The sequence below is a fragment of the Pan troglodytes genome, chromosome 19 (assembly GCF_028858775.2).
Source record: "Pan troglodytes isolate AG18354 chromosome 19, NHGRI_mPanTro3-v2.0_pri, whole genome shotgun sequence".
NCBI classification, from domain to species: Eukaryota; Metazoa; Chordata; class Mammalia; order Primates; family Hominidae; genus Pan; species Pan troglodytes.
This window is the reverse complement of record NC_072417.2, coordinates 87,260,491-87,288,087: the sequence shown is the minus strand read 5'-3', so window position 1 is coordinate 87,288,087 and position 27,597 is coordinate 87,260,491. Positions and strand designations below refer to the sequence as shown.

General features: G+C 49.5%; 1 protein-coding gene across 11 annotated transcripts in view; it reads right to left on the bottom strand.

The window, feature by feature from the left end:
* The window catches only part of DNAI2 (dynein axonemal intermediate chain 2), a 40,469-nt gene extending 14,323 nt beyond the window's left edge, over nt 1–26,146 (bottom strand). For 2 of the 11 annotated variants that reach the window (XM_016932867.3, XM_024350589.3), the window contains exons 1-7: nt 25,984–26,095; nt 18,344–18,537; nt 15,152–15,313; nt 13,264–13,385; nt 10,593–10,735; nt 9,196–9,309; nt 445–584 (exon numbers count right to left, since the gene is read on the bottom strand). In XM_016932867.3, the coding sequence (XP_016788356.1) occupies nt 445–584; nt 9,196–9,309; nt 10,593–10,735; nt 13,264–13,385; nt 15,152–15,313; nt 18,344–18,526 (864 nt within the window). In that variant the 5' untranslated portion in view covers nt 18,527–18,537; nt 25,984–26,095. Of the gene's footprint in view, nt 1–444; nt 585–9,195; nt 9,310–10,592; nt 10,736–13,263; nt 13,386–15,151; nt 15,314–18,343; nt 18,538–25,452 lie in introns of all 11 variants that reach the window. The other 9 variants (XM_054670026.2, XM_054670030.2, XM_054670025.2 and 6 more) reach the window with 8 other exon arrangements.
* Between the last annotated feature and the right edge of the window lie 1,451 nt (nt 26,147–27,597).

The window sequence follows — 27,597 nt, the reverse complement described above, 5'->3', positions numbered from 1 at the left end:
AGATTCTGTTCCGTGGGCATGTATTATCACTACTCAACTTAAAAATAAAGTGTTAGGCTGGGCGCAGTGGCTCATGCCTGTAATCCCACCACTTTGGGAGGCCAAGGCAGGTGGATCACCTGAGGTCAGAGTTCGAGACCAGCCTGGCCAACATAGTGAAGCACCATCTCTACTAAAAATAAAAAATTAGCCAGGCATAGTGGCAGGCGCCTGTAATCCCAGCTACTTGGGAGGCTGAGGCAGGAGAATTGCTTGAACCCGGGAGGCAGAGGTTGCAGTGAACCAAGATCGTGCCATTGCACTCCAGCCTGGGCAACAAGAGTGAAACTCCGTCTCAAAATAAAATGTGTTAAAGGAAATGTCCCCAGGGGTTCTGATGGAGAACCAGGGAACAGTTACTGCCCCTCCCTTCCCTCCTCTCTCCAGTGTCTGGCTGGTGGGTACCTGCCCATCCGTGGATGCTGAGAAGCACTCGGTGCCCGTCTTCGACTGCAGCCAGATGGTGCCATACACAGGGTCTCGGTGGCTGGACTCAATGGTGGATAGCTCCGCCACCAGGCTGCCCTTTCGGGTGTCCCAGCAGGCTGGTGAGGAAGGAGATGAAGAAGGAGTGGAAGGGGGCACAGGCTTCCTTCCTTGGGGCAGGGAGCAGGGGAGAGAGGGGGGCTGCTGCTTCTGGTTTGGCAGGTATGTGGTTTTCTAGAATCAGGGCTTGGTTCAAATCAGCCTGAGTTTCCTACCAGCCCCTACAGACTCTCTGGAGAGACTCTCAGAGTGCAAGCTTCATTCAGTTCCTTGAGCCCCTCCCAGGCATTGACTCCCTACCCAACACTTGGCCCTGGGCAAGCCTCTGGGGATAGGACAGGCATAGTGGCAGGGGAACACATGAGGGTGGTCAGGGAAGGCCTCCTGGAGGAAGTGACAGGTAGCTGAGATGGAAGATGAGCCTCAGGATGGAGGGAGCCAGGCGAGAGGAGAGCCGAGTCCCTAACGCAGGGAAAAGCACGTGGAAAGACTCCATTTAGGCGAATCTCTCTGCTACATTAGCTCATTTCCTCTTATCCTTTGTACCTCTGCTGCCTCTGTTGGAAAGAAACTCACAGAGGAGCTTTAGCCTTTACTGTGATCTGTTATTAGTGCTTTGCCAAGAAAGATGGAAAGGTTATCTGTCCTTTGTCCTGTTAGATTTCGTTTCCATTTTCCCATGAATGCACAATGAGGGCTCACCCTGTCACTCAGAGCTGTTTCTAGGAAAGGCCGTTTTGTAAAATAACAAAAGTACTTAGCTCATAAGCTTTGACTTAGTATTTCTCCAAGTTCAAGGCATTTGCCCTGAACTCAGCTGGCCCAGAAATATGTTTTCTTAGATAAGCCTGCTCAGCCAAGCACAGTGGCTCATGCTTGTAATCCTAGTATATTAGGAGGCCGAGGCAAAAGGATTGCTTGAGCCCAGGAATCCAAGAGCAGCTTGGGCAACATAGTGAGACCCTGTCTCTACAAAAAATTTAAAAGCTAGCTGGGCATGGTGGCACATGCTACTCGGGAGGCTGCTACTCGGGAGGCTGCCTGCTACTCGGGAGGCTGAGGTGGGAGAATTGGTTGAGCCTGGGAGGTTGAGGCTGCAGTGAGCCATGATCGTGCCACTACACCCCAGCCTGGGTGACAGAGCAAGACCCTGTCTCAAAAAATAAAAATAGGCCAGGCCTGGTGGCTCACACCTGTAATCCCAGCACTTTGGGAGGCTGAGGCAGGTGGATCACTTGTGGTCAGGAGTTCAAGACCAGCCTGGCCAACATGATGAAACCCCATCTCTACTAAAAAATACAAAAACTAGCTGGGCGTGGTGGTGGACACCTGTAATTCCAGCTTCTCAGGAGGCTGAGGCATGAGAATCGCTCGCACCTGGGAGGCAGAGGTTGCAGTGAGCTGAGATCACGCCATTGCACTCCAGCCTGGGCAACAAAGCAAGGCTGTCTCAAAAACAAAACAAAAAATAAAAATAAATAAAAATAAAAGATAAGCCTGTTCTACTTTGGCAAAGCAGTGCTCAAGAGTAGGTCCCACTGGGTCCCACATGGCCCTAGAGGGGCCCTTCTTGGAGCAGCGGAGCGCCAGAGTCTGGGCTGGTATGAGCTGGCATGAAAAACCACTGAAAGAGGTTATGAATAATGACTGAGTCAAGGCTCCTGAATTAATCATGGCAAAGTGGCTCCGCCTCAGTCTTTTAGAGCTCTGGCACCCAGATAGTTTGGCAGGGACGTTTATGGGAGCCCGGGTCTATTCCATAATCTGAAAGCTCCCCTGGGCAGGAGGCAGCAGGTCTGAGAGGGAGATCGGGGCCTTAGGAAGCAGCTGACTACAGACAGCTTCAGAGGAGGAGGTTCTCAGCCATCCTGGCTCCCACTCCCAAAGAAGCAGCAAAAGTATAAGAACATACAGAGCAGGGAGGAGTGGGGAATGCTTTTTACGCCCAGGGTCAAGACTGGCCTGGGTGTAGTCATGGGTTGGGTGTCTGGCGACTCCAGGTTCAGGGGAACAGAGCAGGTAGGGACATTCAGAGCCAATCCAGGCAGGTGACTTCTGATCTCACTGGAGATTAAAAAAAAAAAAAAAAGCAGTTTGGGCTGGGCTTGGTGGCTCACGCCTGTAATCCCGGCACTTTGGGAGGTCAAGGTGGGTGGATCACTTGAGGCCAGGACTTTGAGACCAGCCTGGCCAACATGGCAAAACTCCGTTTCTATTAAAAATACTAAAATTAGCCAGGCGTAGTGGCATGCACCAGCCACTGGGGAGGCTGAGGCAGGAGGATTGCTTGAACCCAGGAGGTGGAGGTGGCAGTGAGCTGAGATCGCACCACTGTACTCCAGCCTGGGTGACAGAGCAAGACTCTGTCTCAAAAAAAAAAAAAACAAAGAAAGAAAAGAAAAACAAAAAAAGTCTGGGCGCGGTGGCTCATGCCTGTAATCCCAGCACTTTGGGAGGCCGAGGCAGACAGATCACGAGGTCAGGAGATCAAGACCATCCTGGCTAACACAGTGAAACCCCGTCTCTACTAGAAGAAAAATACAAAACATTAGCTGGGCGTGGTGGCGGGCACCTGTAGTCCCAGCTACTCGGGAGGCTGAGGCAGGAGAATGGCATGAACCCGGGAGGCGGAGCTTGCAATGAGCCAAGATCGTGACACTGCACTCCAGCCTAGGCGACACAGCGAGACTCTGTCTCAAAGAAACAAACAAACAAAAATCAGTTTCCCAGGTGTGCCATCAGCAAAATCCGTGAAGTAAGGACCTCCAAAAATTCTCTCCTCCATAATAGCAGTGAGAAAACTGGCAAAAATGGTCAGAATCAACTTTTTCAGAACTCTGGAAATTAGCCAGAGGCTTAGGGCAGTCGGGAGAATGTTTATTCAAGAAAAACAGCAGAATCTTGGTAAAAACAGTGGCATTTTCACTTGCCCTAGTTAAGATCGCACACTCTGCAGTTCCGTGGTGGCCTTGAAAATTCACATTCTGCACTCCTGATGAAAAACAGCAGCCTGGCGCCACAAGAGGGAGCAGAATGAGGCTGGAGCTCCTTTCAAGTCTCATGCCCAAAGAACTGTCATTATCTGACCTGTCTGGTGGTTCCCTGATAAGGCTCCTCTTGCAAGGTTGGCTGTAATTGACTTGGTTCAGCCTTTGCCTGGTGTGAAAAGTCTTTTCATCAGGGTGTAATTGCAGGCAACTGACTAACTTTGCAGCTTCCTGAGGCAGTGGATAACAGGTGGGGAAAGGAATAGACCTACCAAAAAGCTTAAAAGGAAAAGCTGGGCCGAGTACAGTGGCTCACGCCTGTACTTTGGGAGGCTGAGGCAGGACTGCTTGAGGCCAGGAGTTCACAACCAACCTGGTCAACATAGCAAGACCCTGTCCCTATTTTCTTTCTTTCTCTCTCTCTCTCTCCCTCCCTCCCTCCCCCTTCCTCTCTCTCTCTCTCTCTCTCCTCTCTCTCTCTCTTTAAAGACAAGATCTCACTATGCTGCACAGGCTAGTTTCAAACTCCTGAACGCAGGCGATCCTCCTGCCTCGGCTTCTCAAAGTGTTAGGATTACAGACGTGAGCCACTGTGCTCAGCCTCTATTACATTTAAACAACAAAAGTAAATAAGTAAAAGGAAAAGCTGAAGCATGATGTGTCCACAGGGCTTTGAAAAGATCTGACATATTCCTGGGAGTCTAGAAGGTCACAAGCATGGATAGAGCTGTGTGCACGCCCAGAGCTGTGTCATGCTCAGGAAAGCCGATAAAGCCCTAAACTCTCTGGCTGACCTCATCTCTGCACAGACACTAAGGCAGAGTTGACAACTGCCTGGCTGAGTGTAAAGGCATGCCCACACACGCACACAGAGCCCCTTAGCAGAGAAGGGGAGATTTTTTGGTGACAAATGCTTAAGGAAATCTTTGTTCAATCATTAACTAATCACTAAGCTAAGCAGAGACTATAAGTGGTCACACGTGACAGGGAATACAGACTTTCAAGAACTAGCTAAGAAAATGTATTAATGAAACAAAGAACAACTACAACAAACAGCAACAACACAAACTCTGGGAGGTATGTCAATCTGATCTGCAAAGTTGCCACATTAAATCATATAAAAAGTATAGTTTTTAATAAAAAAATTATAAGAATTATAAGACATGCCAAGAAATACAAATGTATGGCCCAAACACAGGAATAAAAAAGCAATAAATAGAGATTGTCCCCAAGAAGCCCAGATATTGGACTAACTAGACAAAGGCCTCATATCAGCTATGCTAAACATGTTCATAGAACTAAAGGAAGTCACATCGAAAGAACTAGAGAAAAGCATGAGATGATCTCTCACCAAATAAAAGATACAAACAGACAAAAATCATTATCATTATTATTTTTGAAGACAGAGTTTCGCTTTGTTGCCCAGCCTGGAGTGCAGTGGCACAATCTCAACTTACTGCAACCTCTGCCTCCTGGGTTCAAGCAATTCTCTTGCCTCAGCCTCCCAAGTAGCTGAGATTGCAGGTGCACTCCACCTCACCTGGCTGATTTTTTTTTTTTTTTTTTTTAGTAGAGATGGGGTTTGACCATGTTGCCCATGCTGGTCTTGAACTCCTGAGTTCAGGTAATCCACCCACCTCAGCCTCCCAAAGTGCTAGGATTCCAGGCACGAGCCACCACATCCAAATGAGACAGAAATTATTTTTAAAAGAAAGAACAAAATAGAAATTCTGGAGTCATTAACCAAAATAAAAATATAGCAGAGAAGCTACAGGATGGCATATTTGAGCAGGCAGAAGAATCACTGAACGTGAAGATGGGTCAATTGAGATTATGTAGTCTGAGGAATAGAAAGAAAAGAGAACAAAGAAAAACAGAGTCTAAAGACCTATGGGACACCATCAAGCATGCCAACATACACATAATGGAAGTCACAGAAGGAGAGGAGAGAGAGAAAGGGTAGGAAAGAATATTTGAATAAATAATGGTTGTAAATATTCCATATTTGATTTTTAAAAAAATAATCTACACATCCAAGAAACTCAATGAATTCCAAGTGGGATAAACTCAAAGATATCCATACCTAGAAACATCATAATCAAAGCTGAAGACAGAGACTCTTGAAAGCAGCAAGAGAAAAATGACTCATCACATACACAGGATCATCAATAAGATCAACAGCTTAAGTTGAGTGTGGTAGCTCACGCCTGAAATCCCAGCACTTGGGAGGCCAAGGTGGGAGAATTGCCTGAGGCCAGGAGTTCAAGACCAGCCTGGGCAACATAGCAAGACCCTATCTCTACAAAAATTAAAAAATAAAAAAGTAGCTGAGTGTGGTGACGTGCACCTGTTGTCCCAGCCACTCAGGAGGCTGAGGTGGGAGGATTGCTTGAGCCCAGGACTTTGAGGCTGCAGTGAGCTATGATCACGGCACTGCGCTCCAGCTTGGGTGACAGAGTGAGACCTTGTCTCTAAAAAAAAAAAGAAAAGAAAAAAAAAAAGAAATGATAAGGGAATTAAAATGGTACACTAGAAAATACGTGGCACAAAAGAAGGCAGTTATGGAGAAAGAACAAAAAGATTTAAGACATATAGGAAAAAAAAGCAAAATGGCAGATGTAAACTTTATCAGTAATTAAATTAATGTAAATAGATTAAACTCTCCACTTAAAACCAGAGATAGACAGAATAGATTAAAAGGAAAAAACTACGATCCAAGCTGGGCGTGGTGGCTCATGCCTGTAATCCCAGCACTTTGGGAGGCCGAGGTGGGCATATCGCTTGAGGCCAGGAGTTCGAGATCAGCCTGGCCAACATGGTAAAACCTCATCCCTCCAAAACTACAAAAATTAGCTGGGCGTGCTGGCATGCACCTGTAATCCCTGCTACTTGGGAGGCTGAGGCAGGAGAATCGCTTGAACCCAGGAGGCGGAGGTTGCAGTGAGCCGAGATCACGCCACTGCACTCCAGCCTGGGTGACAGAGTAAGACTCTGTCTCAAAAACAAAACAAAACAAAACTATGATTCACTTGCATGCCAGCTACATGTAATCTACAAGAGACATACTTTATTTTTTTATTTTATTTTTATTTTTTTGAGATGGAGTCTCGCTCTGTCACCCAGGCTGGAGTTCAGTGGCATGATCTCGACTCACTGCAATCTCAGCTTCCCAGGTTCAAGCGATTCTCGTGCCTTAGCCTCCCAAGTAGTTGGGATTACAGGTGCGTGTCACCACACCTGGCTACAAGACATATTTTAGATTCAAAGAGGCAAACAGGTTAAAAGTAAAAGGATGGGGAAAGATATACCATGCAAATGGTAACCAAAGAGGGCTGGAGTGCTTATCTCAAAGACAGACAGACTTTGAGATGAAAAATGCTACTAGAGACAAATAAAGACATCATATACTGATAAAAGGGTTAATTCACTAGGAAAACTTAACAATTATAAGCATGTGCATGTACCTAATAACATAGCCTTAACATACAGGAAGCAAAACCTGACAAAATTGAAGGAGAAATAGACCATTCAACAATAATAATGGCAGACATCAGTATCCTACTTTAAATAATAGACATAATTACTACGTGAAAGATCAACAAGGAAATAGAAGTCTTGACCAACACTATAGACAAGACCTCCCAGACATCTATAGAAAACTCCACTGGACAGGCCAGGTGCGGTGGCTCACGCCTGCTATCCCAGCACTTTGGGAGGCCGAGGCGGGCGGATCACGAGGTCAGGAGATCGAGACCATCCTGGCTAACACGGTGAAACCCCGTCTCTACTAAAAAAAAAATACAAAAAATTAGCCCAGTGTGGTGGCAGGCACCTGTAGTCCCAGCTACTCGGAAGGCTGAGGCAGGAGAACGGCATGAACCCAGGAGGTGGAGCTTGCAGTGAGCCAAGATCGCGCCACTGCACTCCAGCCTGGGTGAAAGAGCAAGACTCCGTCCCAAAAAAAAAAAAAAAAAAAAAAAGGAAAACTACACCGGACAATAAGCAGAATATAGTCTTCTCAAGTGCTCATGGAACATTCTCCAGGATAGACAATATGCTAGGCCATAAAACAAGTCTCAATAAATTTTAAAAGACTGAAATCAGGCCAGGCGTGGTGGTTCATCCCAGCACTTTGGGAGGCCAGCCGAGGCAGGCGGATCCCTTGAGCCCAGGAGTTTAAGACCAGCTTGGGCAGCATGATGAAACCTTGTGACTACAAAAACTACAAAAATTAGCCGAGTGTGGTGGCACATGCCTGTAGTCTCAGCTACTCGGGAGGCTGGGGTGGAAGGATTGCTCGGGCCCAGGAGGTTAAGGCTGCAATGAGCAGTGATTACACCACTGCACTCCAGCCTGGGCAACAGAGTAAAACTCTGTCTCAAAAAAAAAAAAAAAAAAAGAAAAAGAAAATGATTATAAGGGAATACTGTGGACAATTAAATGTCAACAAACTAGACAACTTGATGAAATGGAAAAGTTCCTAGAAAGACAGAAACTACCAAAAGCAATTAAAGAAGAAACAGAAAATGTGAAGAGGATCTATAGCAAATAAACGGACTGAATTGTAACTTTTAAGCTTCCAATAAAGAAAAGCCAGGGACCAGATGGCTTCACTGATGAGTTCTACCAAACATTTCAAGAATTAATAGCGGCCAGGCATGGTGGCTCACGCCGGTAATCCCTGTACTTTGGAAGGCCAAGGAGGGAGGATCACTTGAGGTCAGGAATTTGAGACCAGTCTGGCCAACATGGTGAAACCCTAACTCTACTGAAAAAAGACAAAATTAGCCAGGCGTGGTGGCATGAGCCTGTAGTCCCAGCTACTCAGGAGGCTGAGGCAGGAGAATCACTTGAATCCGAGAGGTGGAGGCTGCAGTGAGCCGAGACTGCACCGCTGCACTCCAGCCTGGGCGACAGAGCGAGACTCCATCTCAAAAGAAAAAGAAAATTAATATCAATTCTTCACAAACTTCCAGAAGGGATCACTTCCCAACTCATTCTATAAGGCCAGTATTACCCGTATCCGTTAGCATGTAGGTTTCCCAGAAACCTCTCCCAAAATAGGGCTCCCCAACGCTCTCATCATCCCTTTATGGCGGCCCCTAGTCAAATATTCTCTGATTTTACTTGAACTATAGTTTTTTAAAACTGTTTATTTTGAGCTAATTTTAGACTTACAGTAGTAACAGGAGACACTGCTGAGGTGTCAGCCAAACCTGCCTCACCCGTATCTGCAGTTTGTCAGCTATGGGAGGCCCTCACCCCACTTAGTCTTCTATGGCCGAGCCCAGGCTGCCATGTGGGCTCTGCCCTACAGCAGCAGGATTGGCTCTGACTATGAACCTGGGTCCCGGCCAGGTGTGGTGGCCCACACCTGTAATCCCAGCACTTTGGGAGGCCCAGGTGGGTGAATCACCTGAGGTCAGGAGTGCGACACCAGCCTGGCCAACATGGTGAAACCCTGTCTCTACTAAAAATAACAAAAAAAATAGCCAGGTGTGGTGGTGGGCGCCTGTAATCTCAGCGACTCGGGAGGCTGAGGCAGGAGAATCACTTGAACCCAGGAGGTGGAGGTTGCAGTGAGCCAAAATTGCACCACTACACTCCAGCCTGGGAAACAAGAGCAAAATTCCATCTAAAAAAAAAAAAAAAAAAAAAAAAAAAAGCCTGGGTCCCTCCTTACCTATCTGTCCATTGTAGCAGCCACCCAGGAGCACGTGGGAATCTTTGGGGTTGAACTCCAACGTCACGAGTGGAGACGATGGCTTCAGAGCAAGTTCAGGCTTGTTGGGGTTTTCTATAAAGCACAAAAAAATTATCCCCACCAGGCCCGGAAAGAAAAGGACAGGATCAACCAGTTTCACCCCTTCTGCGGGTGGGTAGCGGGGGCATGGTGGCAGAGGGGGAAGCCTGGAAGCCCCTCCAGTCTTTCCCCAGCCTGCACCCCCTGGTCCACCTTGGCCAGAATCTGGCATTCTTGACCCTACGGGCTTTGCTGATGGTTTTTATTTTTGGTGAACAGGATTGGGGTGTGCATATGTGTGTGATAATTATATTTCTAGTCCAGTTCCTAGGTTTGGTGTCAAACGAGGTTTTGATACTAAAGTTTTTACACAAAGTCAACTCTCTGCCGGTTTCTTCCAACCAGGTCTGTGGACTGCAGATAATGACGGAGTCCACCCCATGGGGCTGCTGCCAGAACTCGCTGAGCTGTTGGAATGTCGGGCATTAGCTCTCTGCCTGGCACCTACATGTTTATTTTAATAATGCTGACAACGAAGGGAAGCCAGAGAGCGTGAAGCCACCACCACCCTGTCCCTGCCTGTGTCTTGCCAGCCCTTCTGTAGACAATGGTTTGTGCTAATAAATGGACACGCTGCCCCTGCAGGCCATGAATTAAAGGCAAGTGTCAGGACAGATGGGACAAAGGCACAAGTTCCATTCCGCCGCCCCTTGAGTCCCTTCTCAGTCTGCTGGGCACTCTGTCTTGTTGTTGCTGTTGAGATAGAGTCTCACTCTGTTGCCCAGGATGGAGTGCAGTGGCATGATCTCAGCTCACTGCAACCTCTGACTCCTGGGTTCAAGCGATTCTCCTGCTTCAGTCTCCCAAGTAGCTGGGATTACAGTCACCCACCATCAAGCACAACTAATTTTTGTATTTTTAGTAGAGACAGGGTTTTATCATGTTAGCCAGGCTGGTCTTGAATTCCTGACTTCAGGTGATCCACCTGCCTTGGCCTCCCAAAGTGCTGGGATTACAGGCATGGGCCACCGTGCCCGGCCTGATATGCTCCTTAGGAGCTAAGAATTGAGATCCCATGGGGTCAGGTCTTCATGCCTCGAACTAAGAATCTGGAATTGGTGGGGGTTTCCTGCTTCTGATTTGACTCTGCTTGGCTCTGCCTGAAACCAGACAAGGGAGGAAGGAGAAGAGCGGGTTCCTCCTCGACTGCGGGCCCTTCCCTTGAGGCACCAACCGCGTGAGTGTCCTTGACCTCCTGCCCCTCCCTCCCACTCCTCTGCTTGTGCTGGTCCCAGCCCTCAGCCCTCCCAGGCCACCAGGACCCCGCTGCTTCTCACCCAGGTCCCAGATGTATGAATCGCTGCTCATGCCCACAGGTGCCCGCTGAAAATCCAAGCAGGAGTATGCCACTGCCAACTTCCTGTTGCCATCGGGGTGCCAGGAGAGGTGCGTGGCAGCCCTCTTGATTTCCTGGGGGTCCCTGCAGGGGAGAGGGAAGAGAGCAGAAGGCTGGATGTGAGGCTCCCCAATTTCTCCCTTTTTTTTTTTTTTTTTTTTTTTGTCAGATGGAGTCTTGCTCTGTCCCCCAGGCAGTGGCATAATCTCGGCTCACTGCAACCTCTGCCTCCTGGGTTCAAACAATTCTCCTGCCTCAGCCTCCCGAGTAGCTACGATTACAGGCGCACACCATCACGCCTGGCTACTTTTTGTATTTTAAGTAGAGACAGGGTTTTACCATGTTTCCTAGGCTGGTCTCAAACTCGTGACCTCAGATGATATGCCCACCTGGGCCTCCCAAAGTGCTAAGATTATAGGCATGAGCCACAGCGCCCGGCCCCTCGGATGATTTCTAATGCATCATCCTGCTCGGGTGGTCCATATACGAGGTCAGAGCCCAGCAGGGCTGGAGGGCAACAGGAAGGGCAGCCTCTGCCCCGCCATGCCCTCTCCTGCACACCCCTTGCTGACAGCCACTGGCCCTGCTTGCACACCATGAGTCAGCCCTGCCTCAGAAAAGAGTTCTTTCTTGCTGTGCTGGGACTGGGCTAGGTACTTCCCAGGCCCCTAAGTCAGTCGTGGTAGTGAAATTAATTCCCCAGAGTTGGGATCTGAGGCAAGTGATTTCCCAAACACCTTTCACACCCCTAGTCCTGCATCACCCAGACCCAAGGTCTGATCCCTGCCCCAGGTCCACAGGCTTCCCCTCCACATTTCCCCAGCACCTCCCGCTGCTCTATTCCAGCCTCCTGCTCATCTCCACTCATCTGATTGGATGGCCTTGCTTTTTTCTTCATGTTCAAAACCGAGGCCACAGAGCATGGTCTTTCTCACTTCCACCCACTTTCTGCAACTCCTTCCACCAGACTTCAAGGCCGAGGAGTCCTTCTTCCCCAGTCCTCTCCTCATCCCTGTTCCCAAGCTCTCCTTCCTATCAGCTTCTTTTGTACACCCTACAAAGGTGCTCTGGGATGGGGTATTCTGTTCCTGGGGCTGCTGCAACGAGGTCCCACAAACTGCGTGGCTTCAAACAACAGAAATTGATTCTATCACAGTTCCGGATGCCAGAAGTCCAAAATCACAGATGTTCTCCTCACATCAGGCATGTAAACATACATCTACACATATATACACACGTACACATATGCATATATTTATACACATATACAGACGCTCCTTATCTAATGATGTTGGCTACATCTGATAAACCCATAGTAAGTTGGAAATATCAGGAGCTGAAAATGCATTGAATACACCTAACCTACCCAGCATCACATCTTCGTCCAGCCTATGTGCTCAGAACACTTATATTAGCCTATAGTTGGGCAAAATCACCTAGCACAAAGCTTATTTTATAATAAAGAGGTGAACAGCTCATGTAATTTTCTGAATACTGTACTGAGAGTGGAAAACAGAATGGTTGTATGGGTACTTGAAGTACGGTTTCTCCTGGATTTGCATTGCTTTTGCAGCCTTGCAAAGACAAAAAATGGTTTAAGTTGGGGACTGCCACAAAAAGTGGCACTCTGCACACCCTGTTTTGCACCGGCTTTGTTTTGGTTTGGTTTTCACATACTGAATCCTGGAAATGACTCCATATCAGCACATAAGAAGTTGCACTGCTTTTTTTTTTTTTTTTTTTTTTTTTGAGACAGAGTCTTGCTGTATTGCCCAGGCTGCAGTGCAGTGGTGCGATCTCGGCTCACTGCAACCTCCGCCTCCCGGGTTCAAGTGATTCTCCTGCCTCAGCATCCTGAGTAGCTGAGATTACAGGCATGTGCCACCACATCCAGTTAATTTTTGTATTTTTAGTAGAGACGGGGTTTTGCCATGTTGGCCAGGCTAGTCTTGAACTCCTGACCTCAGGTGATGCACCCGCCTTGGCCTCCCAAAGTGCTGGGATTACAGGCGTGAGCCACCATGCCCAGACTGCCCCGCTCACTTTACCAGGTGCATGGCATTCCGTCGTGTGGGTGTGCCAGAACTGCTAGAACCAGTCCCCTATGGATGGACTTAGCTTGTTCTAGTCTTTGGCTGGCACACACCCTCTGCAGTGAATATCCACGCCTGCGGTGATTTCACACACACACACACACACACACACACAAAACCTGTGGGATGAATCCCTGGTGTCAAACTTCTATCCTCTGGAATTCATGGATAAACTCGTGTGAGTGCAGGCCGCGGCGGGGGCCTGTGTGCCCACAGTGCTGCTAGCTGCTCATGCTTGGTACTTGTACTTACTCTGCCCTGCAGGAACATGCCCCACCTGTACGCAGCTGGGCAATTTCACTTTCTCTGGAGTCTGTACTCCCTTTCCATCAACCAGACCCGCCCCCAGAGCAGGGCCACTTCTCTGCTGGGTGACTTATCACCACGTCACTTATCAAGCTCAGAGCACAGACAGTGCTGCACCCAGGGCATGCAGCGACGGCAAGGAGTTGCCTTTGGAGGCGCCCATGCATGGGGGTGACGGAGGGTGGCCAGACACCTGCCTGGCTATGGCGCTACCTGAACACATTGATGGTTTTAGCTGAAGGGTCCTCCTCCGTCACTTCCACGGCCTCCTCGTCGTTGAAATACTCTTCGTAGATGTCAATGGCATTGTTCTGCTTGATGCAGTGCTCCATGATCTAGGGGGGACACATTGGAAGTTCTTCGCAGTAAATGGAGGTCCTTTCAGATTGCCCGGGCCTGCAATGGAGTCTGGGAGGGACAGGACATAGCCAGGGGCTTTTCCCATCCACCTAACCATGTGCTTTCAATGGAGGAATTTTCAACTGGTTCCGGGGGGGAAAATAATATTGCTTTTTAGGTACAAAGCATGGAAATACATGCCGCGCATGAACAGATATACAGTATGTCTATAGCATTAACATTTGATGGGCTGGGTGCGGTGGCTCACGCCTGTAATCCCAGCACTTTGGGAGGCCGAAGCGGGCAGATCACTTGAGGTCAGGAGTTTGAGACCAGCCCGGCCAACATGGTAAAACCCCATCCCTACCAAAAATACAAAAGAAAATTAGCTGGGCATGGTGGCAGCCGCCTGTAATCCCAGCTACTTGGGAGGCTGAGGCAGGAGAATTGCTTGAACCCGGGAGGTGGAGATTGCAGAGACCCAAGATCACGCCACTGCACTCAAGCCTGGGTAACAGAATGAGACTCTGTCTCAACAACAACAAACATTTTATGGAGGCAGAAGGCCATTAGAAAAAACATGAGGGCCAATAATGAAGAAAAGGTTGAAGAACACCATGCTAGACAAACAAAATTATTATTATTATTATTATTATTATTATTATTATTATTATTATTATTGAGACACAGTCTTGCTCTGCTGCCCAGGTTAGAGTGCAGGGGTGCGATCTGGACTCACTGCAGCTTCCGTCTCTCGGGTTCAAGCAATTCTCCTGCCTCGGCCTCCTAAGTAGCTGGGACTACAGGCATGTGCCACCACACCTGGCTAATTTTTGTATTTTTAGTAGAGATGGGGTTTTGCTATGTTGGCCAGGCTGGTCTCAAACTCCTGAGCTCGAGTGATCTGCCTGCCTCGGCCTCCCAAAGTGCTGGGATTACAGGTGTGAGCCACCAAGCCCAGCCCAAATAAAATTATTAATCTCTCTCTCTCTCTCTCTCTCTCTATATATGTGTGTGTGTATATGGCACTCATCTCCTTCTTCCTGTCCTTGCAGACAGCTGGTTCCTCCATCCAGAATGCCCTCCCCTTTATTGCAAATGTCCACCAAAGGACAACCAAGCCCTGCCACTTTTTCCAGGAAGCCTTCCCTGATCCCTTCAGCAGGAGATTGACCCTCCCTCCTCATGGAGTCAAAGGACAAGTCATGCTTCTCTTTCAGCATTTCTTTCTTTTTATGTTATCTGGTGATGTCTCTGTATTTGTCTTTGACCTCCAATTGACTGCAATCTCTTTGGGACAGGATGTATAAGAGATTCTTTTTCTTTTAATTTAAATTTTAAATTTCTTTTTCCTTAAAACAATTTTTTTTTGCACTGGCAAGTATGTAGAACAATTATGAGATTCATTTTGCAACCTCTACTGTGCCTGGCAGAGGCTTGAAGTTCAGTCCAAATTTGTCAAATGAATGAATGATCCCTATTGGCTGCTGGGTGGGGCACTTTGGGAGTCACCTTTGCCCAAGGTCAGACTCCTCCTGATGCCCGGTCAGCCCTTGTACCTCCCTGCCTTCCCTGTTGGTCTGTGATTGGGACCTCTGCCTGCTCCCAGACAGAAGGCTCCTTGAGGTAGCAGCTGGTCCCCTTCCCCCCAGCATTCACACGAGCCTCACAGCGATGGCCAGGCACAGCTGGGGCAGTGCATCCTTTGGGGAGCTGCAGTGATGGATGGGGCTCTCGTAGCTGGGGCAGGAGGAAGCCTTACAGAGCCGAGCTGCATGATGGCGTTAACGTAGTTCTCATCTTTCTCCACTTTCTTCCGGAAACGGATGGTCTGCTCCAGCTCCAGGGGGTTCACGTCCTTGGGCCAGCCCCCCTCGACATGGTTAACTCCCCGGGTCTCCATCTCAAACCGCTCTGAGTTGGCCTAAACAGAGAGCCGCAGGAGGGAAGACGTCACCCTGGTATACTCCCAAACCCTCGGCCACTTCTGCAAGCCAGGTCCCACGCGGGCTCCCAGGGCTGGATGCTGAGGCGCCCTGGCCGGAGCCACAGTATTTTCAAATGCAGGCAAGGAAATTCCTGGTGATCAGGTGGGCACAGGTAGCTGCAACAGCGCAACCCTGTGGAGCTAAGCAGCTTTGCAACTGGTAGCTGTGGTCATGAAAATCCTGTTCTGACCTTATCTGAATTCTAATGGACCAGAGAAGCCTGTGCATCTGCTCTGTGAGAATCCAAAGAAAAGGTGAATAATTGGCCGGGTGCAGTGGCTCACACCTGTAATCCCGGCACTTTGGGAGGCCGAGGCGAGCAGATCACGAGGTCAGGAGATCGAGACCATCCTGGCTAACACGGTGAAACCCCGTCTCTACTGAAAATACAAAACATTAGCCGGGTGTGGTGGTGGGTGCCTGTAGTCCCAGTTGCTCGGGAGGCTGAGGCAGGAGAATCACTTGAACCTGGGAGGCAGAGGTTGCAGTGAGCCGAGATCACAGCACTACACTCCAGCCTGGGCGACAGAGCGAGATTCCGTCTCAAAAAAAAAGAAAAAGTGAATAGCCTTTCTTCACTCTATCATTAACAATGCCACCCTATCATTGACAATGTCAGTGTCACAGAAATTGAACGTTAAAACTCCAAGTTTGGATTTGCTTTGCCTATCCTCTCTAGCAGGGAGGACAGTTTTACACATGGGTGTCGCCACTTTCCTTTCTTTCCTTTTTTTTTTTTTTTTTTTAAGAGAGGGTCTCTCACTCTGTTGCCCAGGCTGGAGTGCAGTGGCATGATCTCGACTCACTACAGCTTTTTTTTTTTTTTTTTTTTGAAGCAGAGTTTCGCTCTTGTTGCCCAGGCTGGAATGCAATGGCGGAATCTCGGCTTACTGCAACCTTCGCCTCCTGGATTCAAGTGAGTCTCCTGCTTCAGCCTCCCCAGTAGCTGGGATTACAGGTGCTCGCCATCATGGCCGGCTAATTTTTGTATTTTTAGTAGAGACGGGGTTTCACCATGTTGGCCAGGCTGGTTTTGAACTCCTGACCTCAGGTGATCCACTGGCCTCAGCCTCTGGAAGTGCTGGGATTACAGGCATGAGCCACTGCGCCCGGCCAGTACAGCTTTGACTTCTCAGGCTGAAGGGATCCTCCAGCCTCAGACTCCCAAGTAGCTGGGACTACAGGCATGTACCACCACACGTGGCTAATTTTTGTTTTTGTTTTTCTTCTGTAGAGACGGTGTTTCGCCATGTTGCCCAGGCTGGTGTCAAACTCCTGAGCTGAAGTGATCCTCTCGCCTCTGCCTTCTTTTCACTTTATTTTTTAAAAATTATTTATTTAGTTATTTAGTTATTTATTTTTAGAGACAGGGTCTCATTCTGTTGCCCAAGCTGGAGTGCAGTGGTGCAATCACAGCTCACTGCTGCCGTGAACTCCAGGGCATAAGCAATCCGCCTGCCTCCACCTCCCAAGTAACTGGGACCACAGGTGCGAGCCACCACAACTGGGTAATTAAAAAAAAAAAGTGTAGAAATGAAGTCTCACTATGTTGCCCAGGTTGGTCTCAAACTCGTGGCCTCAAGCATCCTCCCACCTTGGTCTCCCAAAGTACTGGGATTACAGGCTTGAGCCAGCACACCCAGCCCTTCCTGTTTTTAAGAAATTGTGGTAAAATACATGTAACATAAAATTTACCACATAACCACTTTAAAGCGTACACTGCAGCAGCGTTATTATACACAGTGCTGTGCAACCATCAACCCCACCTAGTTCCAAAACTCTTACATCACCCAGGATGGAAACCCCATCCTCATGAAGTCACTCCCATCTCCTTTCCATTTTTAAGCCAGCTCTCACAAAAGGTAAAATCTGGATCAGCACCATAGGAAAGGTTAAAACAAAACAAAACAAAACAAGTCTGGAAAAGGCAGAGCTGCTGGAAACGACAGGAGGGCCCCCAGGGTGTGGCCCACATAGCGGCCATTCTGCTTATTGGCTACACCACGGCCACAGTCCTTCTCATCCCCGGGGGAGCAGTTGGTCCTGGGAGAGAAGCACCTAATTCATTTGAACTGTGAGTCACTGAAACCACCTACACCCACCTGACTGTTGGACGTGTTTTGGCCAAATCAAGTGATTTGGTTATCATTTTATCTCAGCAGTTGTTGACCTAATTAGGGTGAATCACTTAGTTCACAGAGACAGGGAACTCTTTGGCCTCTGAACACATGATCACAACCCTCAAGATAAGTTCTCTTATCGTGGAGGCCCCTCTGGCCGGAACTTTCTGTGGGACACTTCCCTTTTCTCAAGCTGGGTAGTTGCCTGTAGATATGAATCTCTGCTCCCTCAGAATATCTCTCCCACGCTGGGCACAGTGGCTCATGCCTGTATTCCCAGCACTTTGGGAGGCCAAGGCGGGAGGACTACTTGGGCCCAGGAGCTTGAGACCAGCCTGGGCAACATGGCAAAACCTCATCTCTACAAGAATTGCAAAAATTAGCCAGGCGTGGTGGTGCACACCTGTAGTCCCAGCTACCAGGGAGGCTGAGGTGGGAGGATCTGTTGAATTCAGGAAACGAAGGTTGCAGTGAGTCGAGTTTGTACCACTGCACTCCTGGGTGATAGAGTGAGAACCTGTTTAAAAAAAAAATGCCTCCCAGCTACACCAAACATCCAAAACAACTCTGGTAAGTGTCTTCGAGGTGAAACAAGAGCTCTTGGGAGAGGGAACATTGTGATTTGCACTCCCCTGGCTCGAGGAAGGCTGGTGCTGGGTCTTCCTCTGACCCTGAGCACTGCGTGGAACTCAGGGGGAGCCTCTGCCCTCACTTCCAGCATCTGCATTTGGTCTACTCTAACTGGCTTTCAGGTGGACAAGGACCCACAGAACCACTCACCGGCCCCAGCTGGCCGCCCTGCCTGGCCACACCTGACAGGCCAGGGCCCTTGGGGCAGGGACCCACCTCGTGTTCCGACATGCTGATCGAGCACTGGATGCCCGTGTCCACTGGGTTCCGCTCCACGAACTGCTCGGCCAGCTCAGGGTTGGGCATGATGTCGATGTTCAGCTCGGCCTGGCGGTCCGAGAAATTGCACTGCTTCCCGAACTCGCTGCGCTTCTTGACGTACACGTACACAATCTCCATGGTGCCGGCTGCTGGGGGGCAGAGGGAGGGTGTGGGGTGAGGGACCCCACCGGCCCCTTCCCTATCTCCACAGGTCCCGCCAGGACAGCTCCAGGTTCTCAATCTGGTTGGGGCAGGAAGCAAGGGGTGGTGGGGAGATCCTAGGAATTTGTCCAGAAGCTGCATCCGCATTAAAAAAAAATCCTGAGTGCCGACTATATGCTAAGCATTACCCTGTTTAGTTATTGCAGTTGCTCTCTGAGGAGGGCAATAAAAATTTTGGCCAGGCACGGTAGCTGACAACTGTAATCCCAGCACATTGGGAGGCCAAGCCAGGTGGATCACCTGAGGTCAGGAGTTCAAGACCAGCCTGGCCAACATGGTGAAACCCCATCTCTGCAAAAATACAAAAATTAGCGGGGCATGGTGGTGCACACCTGTAATCCCAGCTACTCGGGAGGCTGAGGTGGGAGAATCGCTTGAACCCGGGAAGAGAAGGTTGCAGTGAGCCGAGATCACACCATTGCACTCCAGCATGGGTGACAGAGCAAGACTCTGTCTCAAAATAAATAAATAAAAAAAATCACCATTTTCTTTGAAGGCATTTGATGCTTAGATGCCGTCAGTGACTTGCCCAAGGTCCTATAGCTAATGCATGCTGCAGCTGGTCTGCCCCCATTCCAAAGCTCTTACCCACCAAATGATACAGTTTTCGTCTTTTGTTTTTAGGGGTTTTTTTTTTTTTTTTTTGAGACAAAGGCTTGTACTGTCACCCAGGCTGGAGTGCAGTGGTGTGCTCACAGCTCACTGCAGCCTCAACCCCTGGGCTCAAGTGATCCTCCCACCTCAGCCTCCCAAGTAGCCGGGACCACAGGTGTGCAGTACCATGCCTGGCTAAGTTTTGTATTGTTTTGTAGAGATGGGGTCTCGCCATTTTACCCAGGCTGGTCTTGAACTTCTGGGCTCAAGTGATCCACCTGCCTCAGCCTCCCAAAGTGCTGGGATTACAGGTATGAGCCGTCGCACGTGGTACAATACAGTTTTTACTGAATCAGTGTTTATTGACAGGGCAGGAGGAAATATTGATGGTGATGATGTTGGACTAAATTCCCTGCCATGCTGGGCATGAAACACACAGGACACAGATTTGAGACCCCTGGGCCTCTTCTTGAACCCCTCCTCTCCAACCCAATGACCCAACTCCCCACCCAATTGTCCAAAAGGCTCGTTGGTTGCCAGACTCTGGCCTCCACCACTGTCTGGGTACCATCCTGGAAATCTCTTCCCTCCAACCAGGACAGAGCTGAGAGTCAACCCCAGACAGAGAGAAAGCCAGGGGCTTCCCCAACAGGAGGGACATGGAGGCTTTTGGGAAAGCCTCTGACGCGTGCTACTGGTCATGGGACACAGCAGGGAATTGGGAAGTGGGCTGGGCTCGGCCCTGATTTCAAGTTCTGGGCCTGCCGTCACCAGCTGCGTGACCTGGGCAGGGCCACTTAGTCTTTCTGAGACCTGACACACCCACAGGATGCTGAGAAGTGAAATGAAAGTGCTCCAGCAGCATCAGAGGCGGGGTTCACAGGCCACGCAAGGAAGGGTTTCTCACTGATGCTGATTAGAAGTTGTAAAAATGCAATGGGCTGGGCCATTCCCACATATTGCCCTTGACCTTTCTGACTCCTCCATGACATCACTAGACTCCACTGGGTCTGAGGGCTTGCTCAGTGAGTTCAGTGGTTGGCCCTTTGACCTGTGTACCTGCCATATCACACCATGGAGTTAGCAGAGATTTCCGTCTGCCAGCCACCTGGACTTTCAGAAATTGTGCCTTTGATAGCAAGTTTCCAGGGGCTCAGATTGAGGATCTGTGCAAGGCTCCTGGGGTTGCACAGAGCCTTAGGACAAAAGATGTGGATGAGTGGCTGGTGCTGGTGGGAGGAAGATAAACTGAAGGAGAGCTTGCCTTGGTAGATTTACAACCAAAGGCCTTTCAACGCCCAAGAGATTAGGCCAGGCATTGTGGCTCATGCCTATAATCCCAGCACTTTGGGTGGCCGAGGCCGGTGGATCACTTGAGGTCAGGAGTTCAAGACCAGCCTGGCCAACATGGCGAAAACCCATCTCTACTAAAAATACAAAAAATTATCCAGGCATGGTGGCACGTGCCTGTAATCACAGCTACTCAGGAGGCTGAGGTAGGAGAATCGCTTAAACCTGGAAGGTAGACGTTGCAGTGAGTCGAGATTGTGCCACTGCACTCCAGCCTGGATGACAGAGCAAGACTCTATCTCAAAAACAGGATTACGTGAGCAGGTTTGCCTGTGAGCAGGTTTTGCTATTTTTTTTTAATTTTTAATTTTTAATTTTTGTGGTTACATAGTAGGTGTATATATTTATGGGGCACAGGAGATGTTTTGCTATAGGCATGCAATATACAATATACAATCATGGGAAATGGGGTATCCATCCATCCCCTCAAGCATTTATCCTTTGTGTTACAAACAATCCAATTATACTCTTTCAGCTATTTTTAAATGTATAATTAAATTATTTTGACTATAGTCACCCTGTTGTGCTATCAAATACTAGATATGAATAGTCACATCATGGAGAATGGGGTATCCATCCCCTCAAGAATTTATCCTTTGTTAGTTAATTTTATTTATTTATTTTTTTTGAGACGGAGTCTCCCTCTGTCACCCAGGCTGGAGTGCAGTGGCGCGATCTCAGCTCACTGCAAGCTCCGCCTCCTGGGTTCACGCCATTCTTCTGCCTCAGCCTCCCAAGTAGCTGGGACTACAGGTGCCCACCACCACGCCCAGCTAATTTTTTGTATTTTTAGTAGAGATGGGGTTTCACCGTGTTAGCCAGGATGGTCTCGATCTCCTGACCTCATGATCCACCCACCTCGGCCTCCCAAAATGCTGGGATTACAGGCGTGAGCCACCGCGCCCGGCCTGTTAGTTATTTTTAAATGTACAATTAAGTTATTGCTGACTGTTGTCACCTTGTTGTCCTATCAAATAGTAGGTCTTATTCATTCTTTCTTTTCTTTTCTTTCTTTTTTTTTGAGATGGAATCTCATTTTGTTACCCATGCTGGAGTGGAGTGGCATATCTGCTCACTGCAACCTCCGCCTCCTGCGTTCAAGTGGTTCTCCTGCTTCAGCCTCCAGAGTAGCTGGGATTACAGGTGTGCGCCACCATGCCCGGACAACAACGTTAACAAAAAGAGAAGCCACAGACTTGGATAAAATATCTGCAAATTATCTATTTGATAAAGAACTTGCATCCAGAATATGTAAAGACTGACCAGGTTGCAAGCACTATGAACAACAGTTTTCAGGCGTGCTTCCTGCATGCCCAGCACCACTCCCAAAGAGTGATCACAATTCTCACTAACATTTCTTTTTATGAGACAGTGTCTTGCTCTGTCATCCAGGCTAGAGTGCAGTGGCATGAACACGGCTTGCTGCAGCCTCAACCTCCCAGGCTCAAGCAATCCTCCCACCTCAGCCTTCTGAGTAACTGGGACCACAGGCAGACACTACCACATCAGACTAATTGGTTTTTTTTTTTTGTAGAGTTGAGGGTCTCACTATGTTGCCCAGGCTTGTCTCAAACTCCTGGGCTCAAGTGATCCTCCTGCCTCAGCCTCCCAAAGTGCTGGGATAATAGGCATGAGCCCATTTTCGAGATGAAGAAACTGAGGCCTGGAGAGATGAAGTATTAATACAGGGCCGAAGGTCACAGTTCTTCAGTTCAGGCAGAACCACCAGGCATGTCTGGCTCTAAAGCAGTGATTGTTAGTCCTGACTGCACATTTAGAAACACCTGCAGGGCTTTGTGAAATCACAATGCTGTTTGAACCCCAGAACAACTACCTCAGAATCTCTCATCAGTATATGCTTTTTTTCTTTAATTCTCCAGGCAATTCCATGTGTAGCCAAGTTTGAGGACCATTGATTTAAAGTGAGGGACCTTAATCTCTCAACCAGCGTTTCTGAAACCTGGGATCTTCCTTAAAAATACACAGACTCCCAGGCCTCTCTCCTGCAAATGCTGAACTAGATGCCTGGGGCAGGGCCTAGCAATTCGTGTTTTTCACAATCACCCTAGGTGAACATGACTACCAGACCTGTGTCTAACCTACCCTCTCCTGCCTCCAGGGCTACAAGGCACCAGACCAGTGGGTCCTGGCCGCTGGCCCCTGAGAGGCAGGGCAGGAGCTGTGTGCCCCTAGAAGCATGTGCCAGGGGGAACTTGGGCCCTGGAGCAGCTGGGGCAGCAGGTGGGGAGAAGGAGGGTAGGAAGGTTAACCCTTTGCATCCATATACATTGTGTCTTGAAGACAGTACCACCCCATCCCACTCCTAGCCCCAGAGCAACTCAACCTTAACCAGACTGTTGCAGAAAGTGGCATTTTCTTTCTTTTTTTCTTTTTTCTTTTTTTTTTTTTTTGAGATGGATTCTTGCTCTGTCGTCCAGGCTGGAGTGCAGTGGCAAGATCTAGGCTCATTGCAAACTCCGTCTCCCGGGTGCAAGCGATTCTCCTGCCTCAGCCTCCCGTAGCTGGGATTACAGGCACATGCCACCATTCGCGGCTAATTTTTGTATTTTTAGTAGAGACAGGGTTTCAGCATGTTGGCCAGGCTGTTCTTGAACTCCTGTTCTCAAGTGATCCGCCCACCTCGGCCTCCCAAAGTGCTGGGATTACAGGCGTGAGCCACCGCACCCAGCCTTGTTTTCTTCTCTTTCTTGTAGTTCGGAAATTCTCTTTCCTGGGTGGGAGCAATGGCTTAGAGGGCACAGGGTGGGATGAGAAGCCCAGATTGTAGCGGGGTGCCCCAATGTGCTTTTACCACATGGACAAAGCTACGGCCTTGTGAAAAAGCATGCGAATCCCGTGGCATCCTCCCCTTTGCCAACACAGCGTGAAGCAACTGTGCCTCCCACATGGGGCTGCAGGACTCAGGCAATTAGGGCTGCCTGTCTCTGACTTTTAAAAGAAATTGCTGCAAGCCAGCTGGCTCCTAGGGGACACAAGGAGATTGAAGAGAATGAGGAAACTCCAGGAAGACAGAAATAGCCTCTTTAGCCCAGATCAGATTTTTAACAGCTTTGCTTTCCTTCTTGGTGTTTCCCAAGGCCAAGCCCCGAGTGAGAACAGAGGCATTGTCTTGTGTCTGGAGGCAGACAGAGGGGACATTTAAAGACTGGCCTGGTGACGGGAAGACAACCCATTCAAAGACCCAGAGCAAGCTCTTCTCACAAGCTAGCAGGGCACACAGATGAATAGCAAGGTCAGCAAAGGGCATCTCAGGAGGTCTCCCCCAACCTCTTGTGAGACTAGTGCTAGAGGGTGGGCTTCCCCAAGCAAGGCCTGAGCAGGAGTGTCTGCATGGGGTGACAGAGCGGGGACGGGAGCAGTGTCACTGCCCTCTGGAGTTTCAGGGGGAGATCCTCCCCCTGTGGGAACCTAGAGTCCCAGAGGCGTGAAGAACACCACTGTGTGTCTCAAACACAGGGACACGCAGAATCAGGGACGCTGTGGTCCAGACATCAAAGATTCAGGCGTCTCCCGCATCCCCGGGGAGGCAGTCAGATGGGAACCTTCACTCACTATAAAAACAAAACTCGTCTTGTGCAGTGAGAATGAGCAAAGTAATTCCTGGAGAGAACCTCCGGTGGCTTAAGGGAAAGTGTGTTTTCCAAGCTGGGAGGGAGGCCAAGGGAGTGATGGGGAGGAGGAGTGTCAGCGTGGGAGACTGGGAAGGAGGCAAGCTGGAAGGTCAGCCCTCCACATTGAACTCCCTAGTGGAATAAGGAGATGAGAATATTTTCCTCTTCTTCTTGGTCCCTGGTACAGCCCCTACTGGGTTCCTGCGACTGGTGGGCCCTGCATGGCACCTGGCAGGAGAGGACTTCCTTCCCTCTTTCTTTGTTGTTGTTGTTTTTGGGACAGTGTTGCTCTGTCACCCAGGCTGGAGTGCAGTGGTGTGATATTGGCTCACTCCAACCTCTGCCTCCCAAGTTCAAGCGATTCTTGTGCCTCAGTCTCCTGAGTAGCTGAGACTACCGGTGCATGCCACCACACTCGGCTAATTTTTTTTTTTTTTGAGACGGAGTCTCAGTCTGTCACCTAGGCTGGAGTGCAGTGGCCTGATCTCAGCTCACTGCAACCTCCACCTCCCAGGTTTAAGCAATTCTTCTGCCTCCACCTGCCGAGTAGCTGGGACTACAGGCGTGAGCCACTGCACCTGGCCAGAATTTTTGTATTTTTAGTAAAGATGGGGTTTCACCATGTTGGGCAGGCTGGTCTCAAACTCCTGACCTCAAGTGATCCATCCTCCTGGGCCTCTCAAAGCACTGGGATTACAGGCGTGAAAACCGCACCCAGCTTTCCTTCTCTTTCTTATGTCCTTGTGCACCTTCTGGAATTCCGGGGTCCTGAGGGACTCACTCTACCCTCAAAAGAGGCAGACCTCCCTAGAGAGCCCCCATTTATTTTCCCCCAGGATAGCACTAAGCATGGCTGAGCCCCCCAAGGAAAGTGAAGGTTGAGGGCAGGACGAGTTGGGAAGAGGTCCCCAGAATTGGGGACCGATGGAGGTCAGTGACTACCTGCCCTCACAACTACCTTGTGGTCTCCTTGACGGAAAGACTGTGGTCTTTTATTCACTCCCGTCCCCAGGGACTGGCACATAGAAGGGGCCCAAGACTCCTGTCACCTGCTGCGTTAGTGACTGTGATACCAACGCCTACCAGGCTTCTCTCTACAACTCTCTCCCCTGTTCCTCCTCTGCTGACCGTGACAAACAAGCAAAGGATTTGAAACCAAGGATTCGAGAGGAAAACACATAGGGTCTGAAAGCTGGGAGAAGACGCACTTCTGTGGTTCAAGAGAATGTGGTAAACCTTGACCTTGAGCAGGAAGGAGGAACTCACCAACTGTATGACCTCGATCACACGAGAACGCCAGCTCCCAGGTTGAGGAAGAAATGAAAGAAAGCACTTAAAACACCTGCCACCTAGCAGGTGTGCAATACTGTTAATTTACATCCTTCTATCCTGAGCAGAAAGCTCTCCTCTTAAAGGGCCCATCTTCCCATCACCCTAGCCGGAGGCTGTTTTTTTTTTTTTTTTCCATCCATTCAGCTGTAAATCCTTCAGAGGTCTCCAGTCCACTCCAGGACAAGGACTGTATCAGGACCTGAGTGGGTAGGAGGGTATGAGGCAGGGTGTACAGAGGCTGCAGGGTCCTGCGACTTGGGGCGGATCCAGGGCAGCGAGGACTAAGGGGAAGAGGGCACTAGGAGCTCTAGTCCTGGCAGCCACCATCTGGTAGAGCTATCCCAGAAGGAAGCCCTCCAAGAGGAATTTTTGGCATTCTTGGTGCTTATTACCCTGTAAGTCTCTCCCTGTCACTCTCCACTCTAGTCTTTAGCCTCCGACGTCCTCCTGGCGCCCGCCCCTTACCCTGGGTCCGCTCCTTCTGCTTCTGGGTCTCTGGGGAAGCGTCCAATCCACGGTCGCGGCTCCGGTGCTCCTCAAACGGCGGCGTTTACCGGTTGCTTGGCAACCCCGGCCTGGCTCCGGACGCGCGGGGCGACGCGGAAGGACCCCGGAGCACGTGACTCCTTTCCTGCCACGTCGGAAGTGCAGGCCGTCCCTTTTCTTTTTGGAGGTCTCCCGAGTTAGGAGAAGAATTAACCAATAAGTTGGTAACATACCAGTAATGATCATGAATATTTGTAGGGGCGTTGCCAAGGCGCTTATCCAAGCCTACGTTTGTATGCATTTGCATCGAGCAAGGCACCCAGAAAATGCAAGGAAGAATAGTCAGTGCTTGGGAAGCCCTGATCCCTGGGTGGTGATGGCGGGCTCTGCTTACCATCTTGGCCGACTGTGTTGTCCTGCCTTCCTTCAGTTTCCGCATCCATTCAGTGGGAATTAAAACCCTGCCCTCCCCTCTGCTACCATCCTTCCTCCACTTTGTGTAATAAAGACATCTTCCTGCACCACCAGAATGGAAACTCCCTGGGAGTAGAAGGTGGGGAATTTTTTTTTTTTTTTTTGAGACGGAGTCTCGCTCTGTCGCCCAGGCTGGAGTGCAGTGGCGCGATCTCGGCTCACTGCAAGCTCCGCCTCCCGAGTTCACACCATTCTCCTGCCTCAGCCTCCCGAGTAGCTGGGACTACAGCAGGCGCCCGCCACTACGCCCAGCTAATTTTTTGTATTTTTAGTAGAGACGGGGTTTCTCCGTGTTAGCCAGGATGGTCTCGATCTCCTGACCTCGTGATCCGCCTGCCTCGGCCTCCCAAAGTGCTGGGATTACAGGCGTGAGCCACCGCGCCCGGCAAAGCTGGGGATTTTTACAGCTTAGCTGGGTGGTTGGCACGAAATGTACTGTGTTCATTGAATGAATGGTTGAATGAATGAATGAAACGAGTCATGTTTCTCAGGGAGTTAAGGCAATTGAGATCATGTAAATTAAAACAAGGGAATTTGGGGCTAGAAAAAAATGAATTTGAATCCCAGATTGGCTACCTACTAATCTCATGGCCCTGGGCAAGTTCCTTTCCTTTTCTAAGACTCAGCTATCCTCATCTGCAAAGTGGCAGGACAGTGGCGGTGCTTATTAGATAATGGGGAGGATTAAGTGAGAGACAACACGGGGGCGTGTCCAGCCCCCTTCCAGAGCTACTGCTGCCTGAATGAGCGGCAGCTCGGGGAATGAGGTTATCCCGAGTTCAGACGCTGACATCGGAAATTTGGACTGGGACAGAAGAGGAGTGCGTCATCCAAGAAGTGGGATTGGGGTTGGAACTGGGCCTTGAAAAATGGTTATGAGTTGCAGGGAAGAGGAGTGGGGAGGGTGTTCCAGATTGGGGGAGGGCATGGCGTGAGCAAGGAAGGAAGGGGCAGTCGTCATGGAAGAAAGGCATTTTGCGAGGATGGTGGGTGGATCAGTCTGGCTGGGGTTGAGAGTCCCTGCAGGGGAAAAATGAGAGAGGTATTTGCAAAGGTCAGCCAGGGCCAGTCTGTGGGGGGTCCCAAGAGAGGCAGGCTGAGGGGCCCAGACAGCTTTCC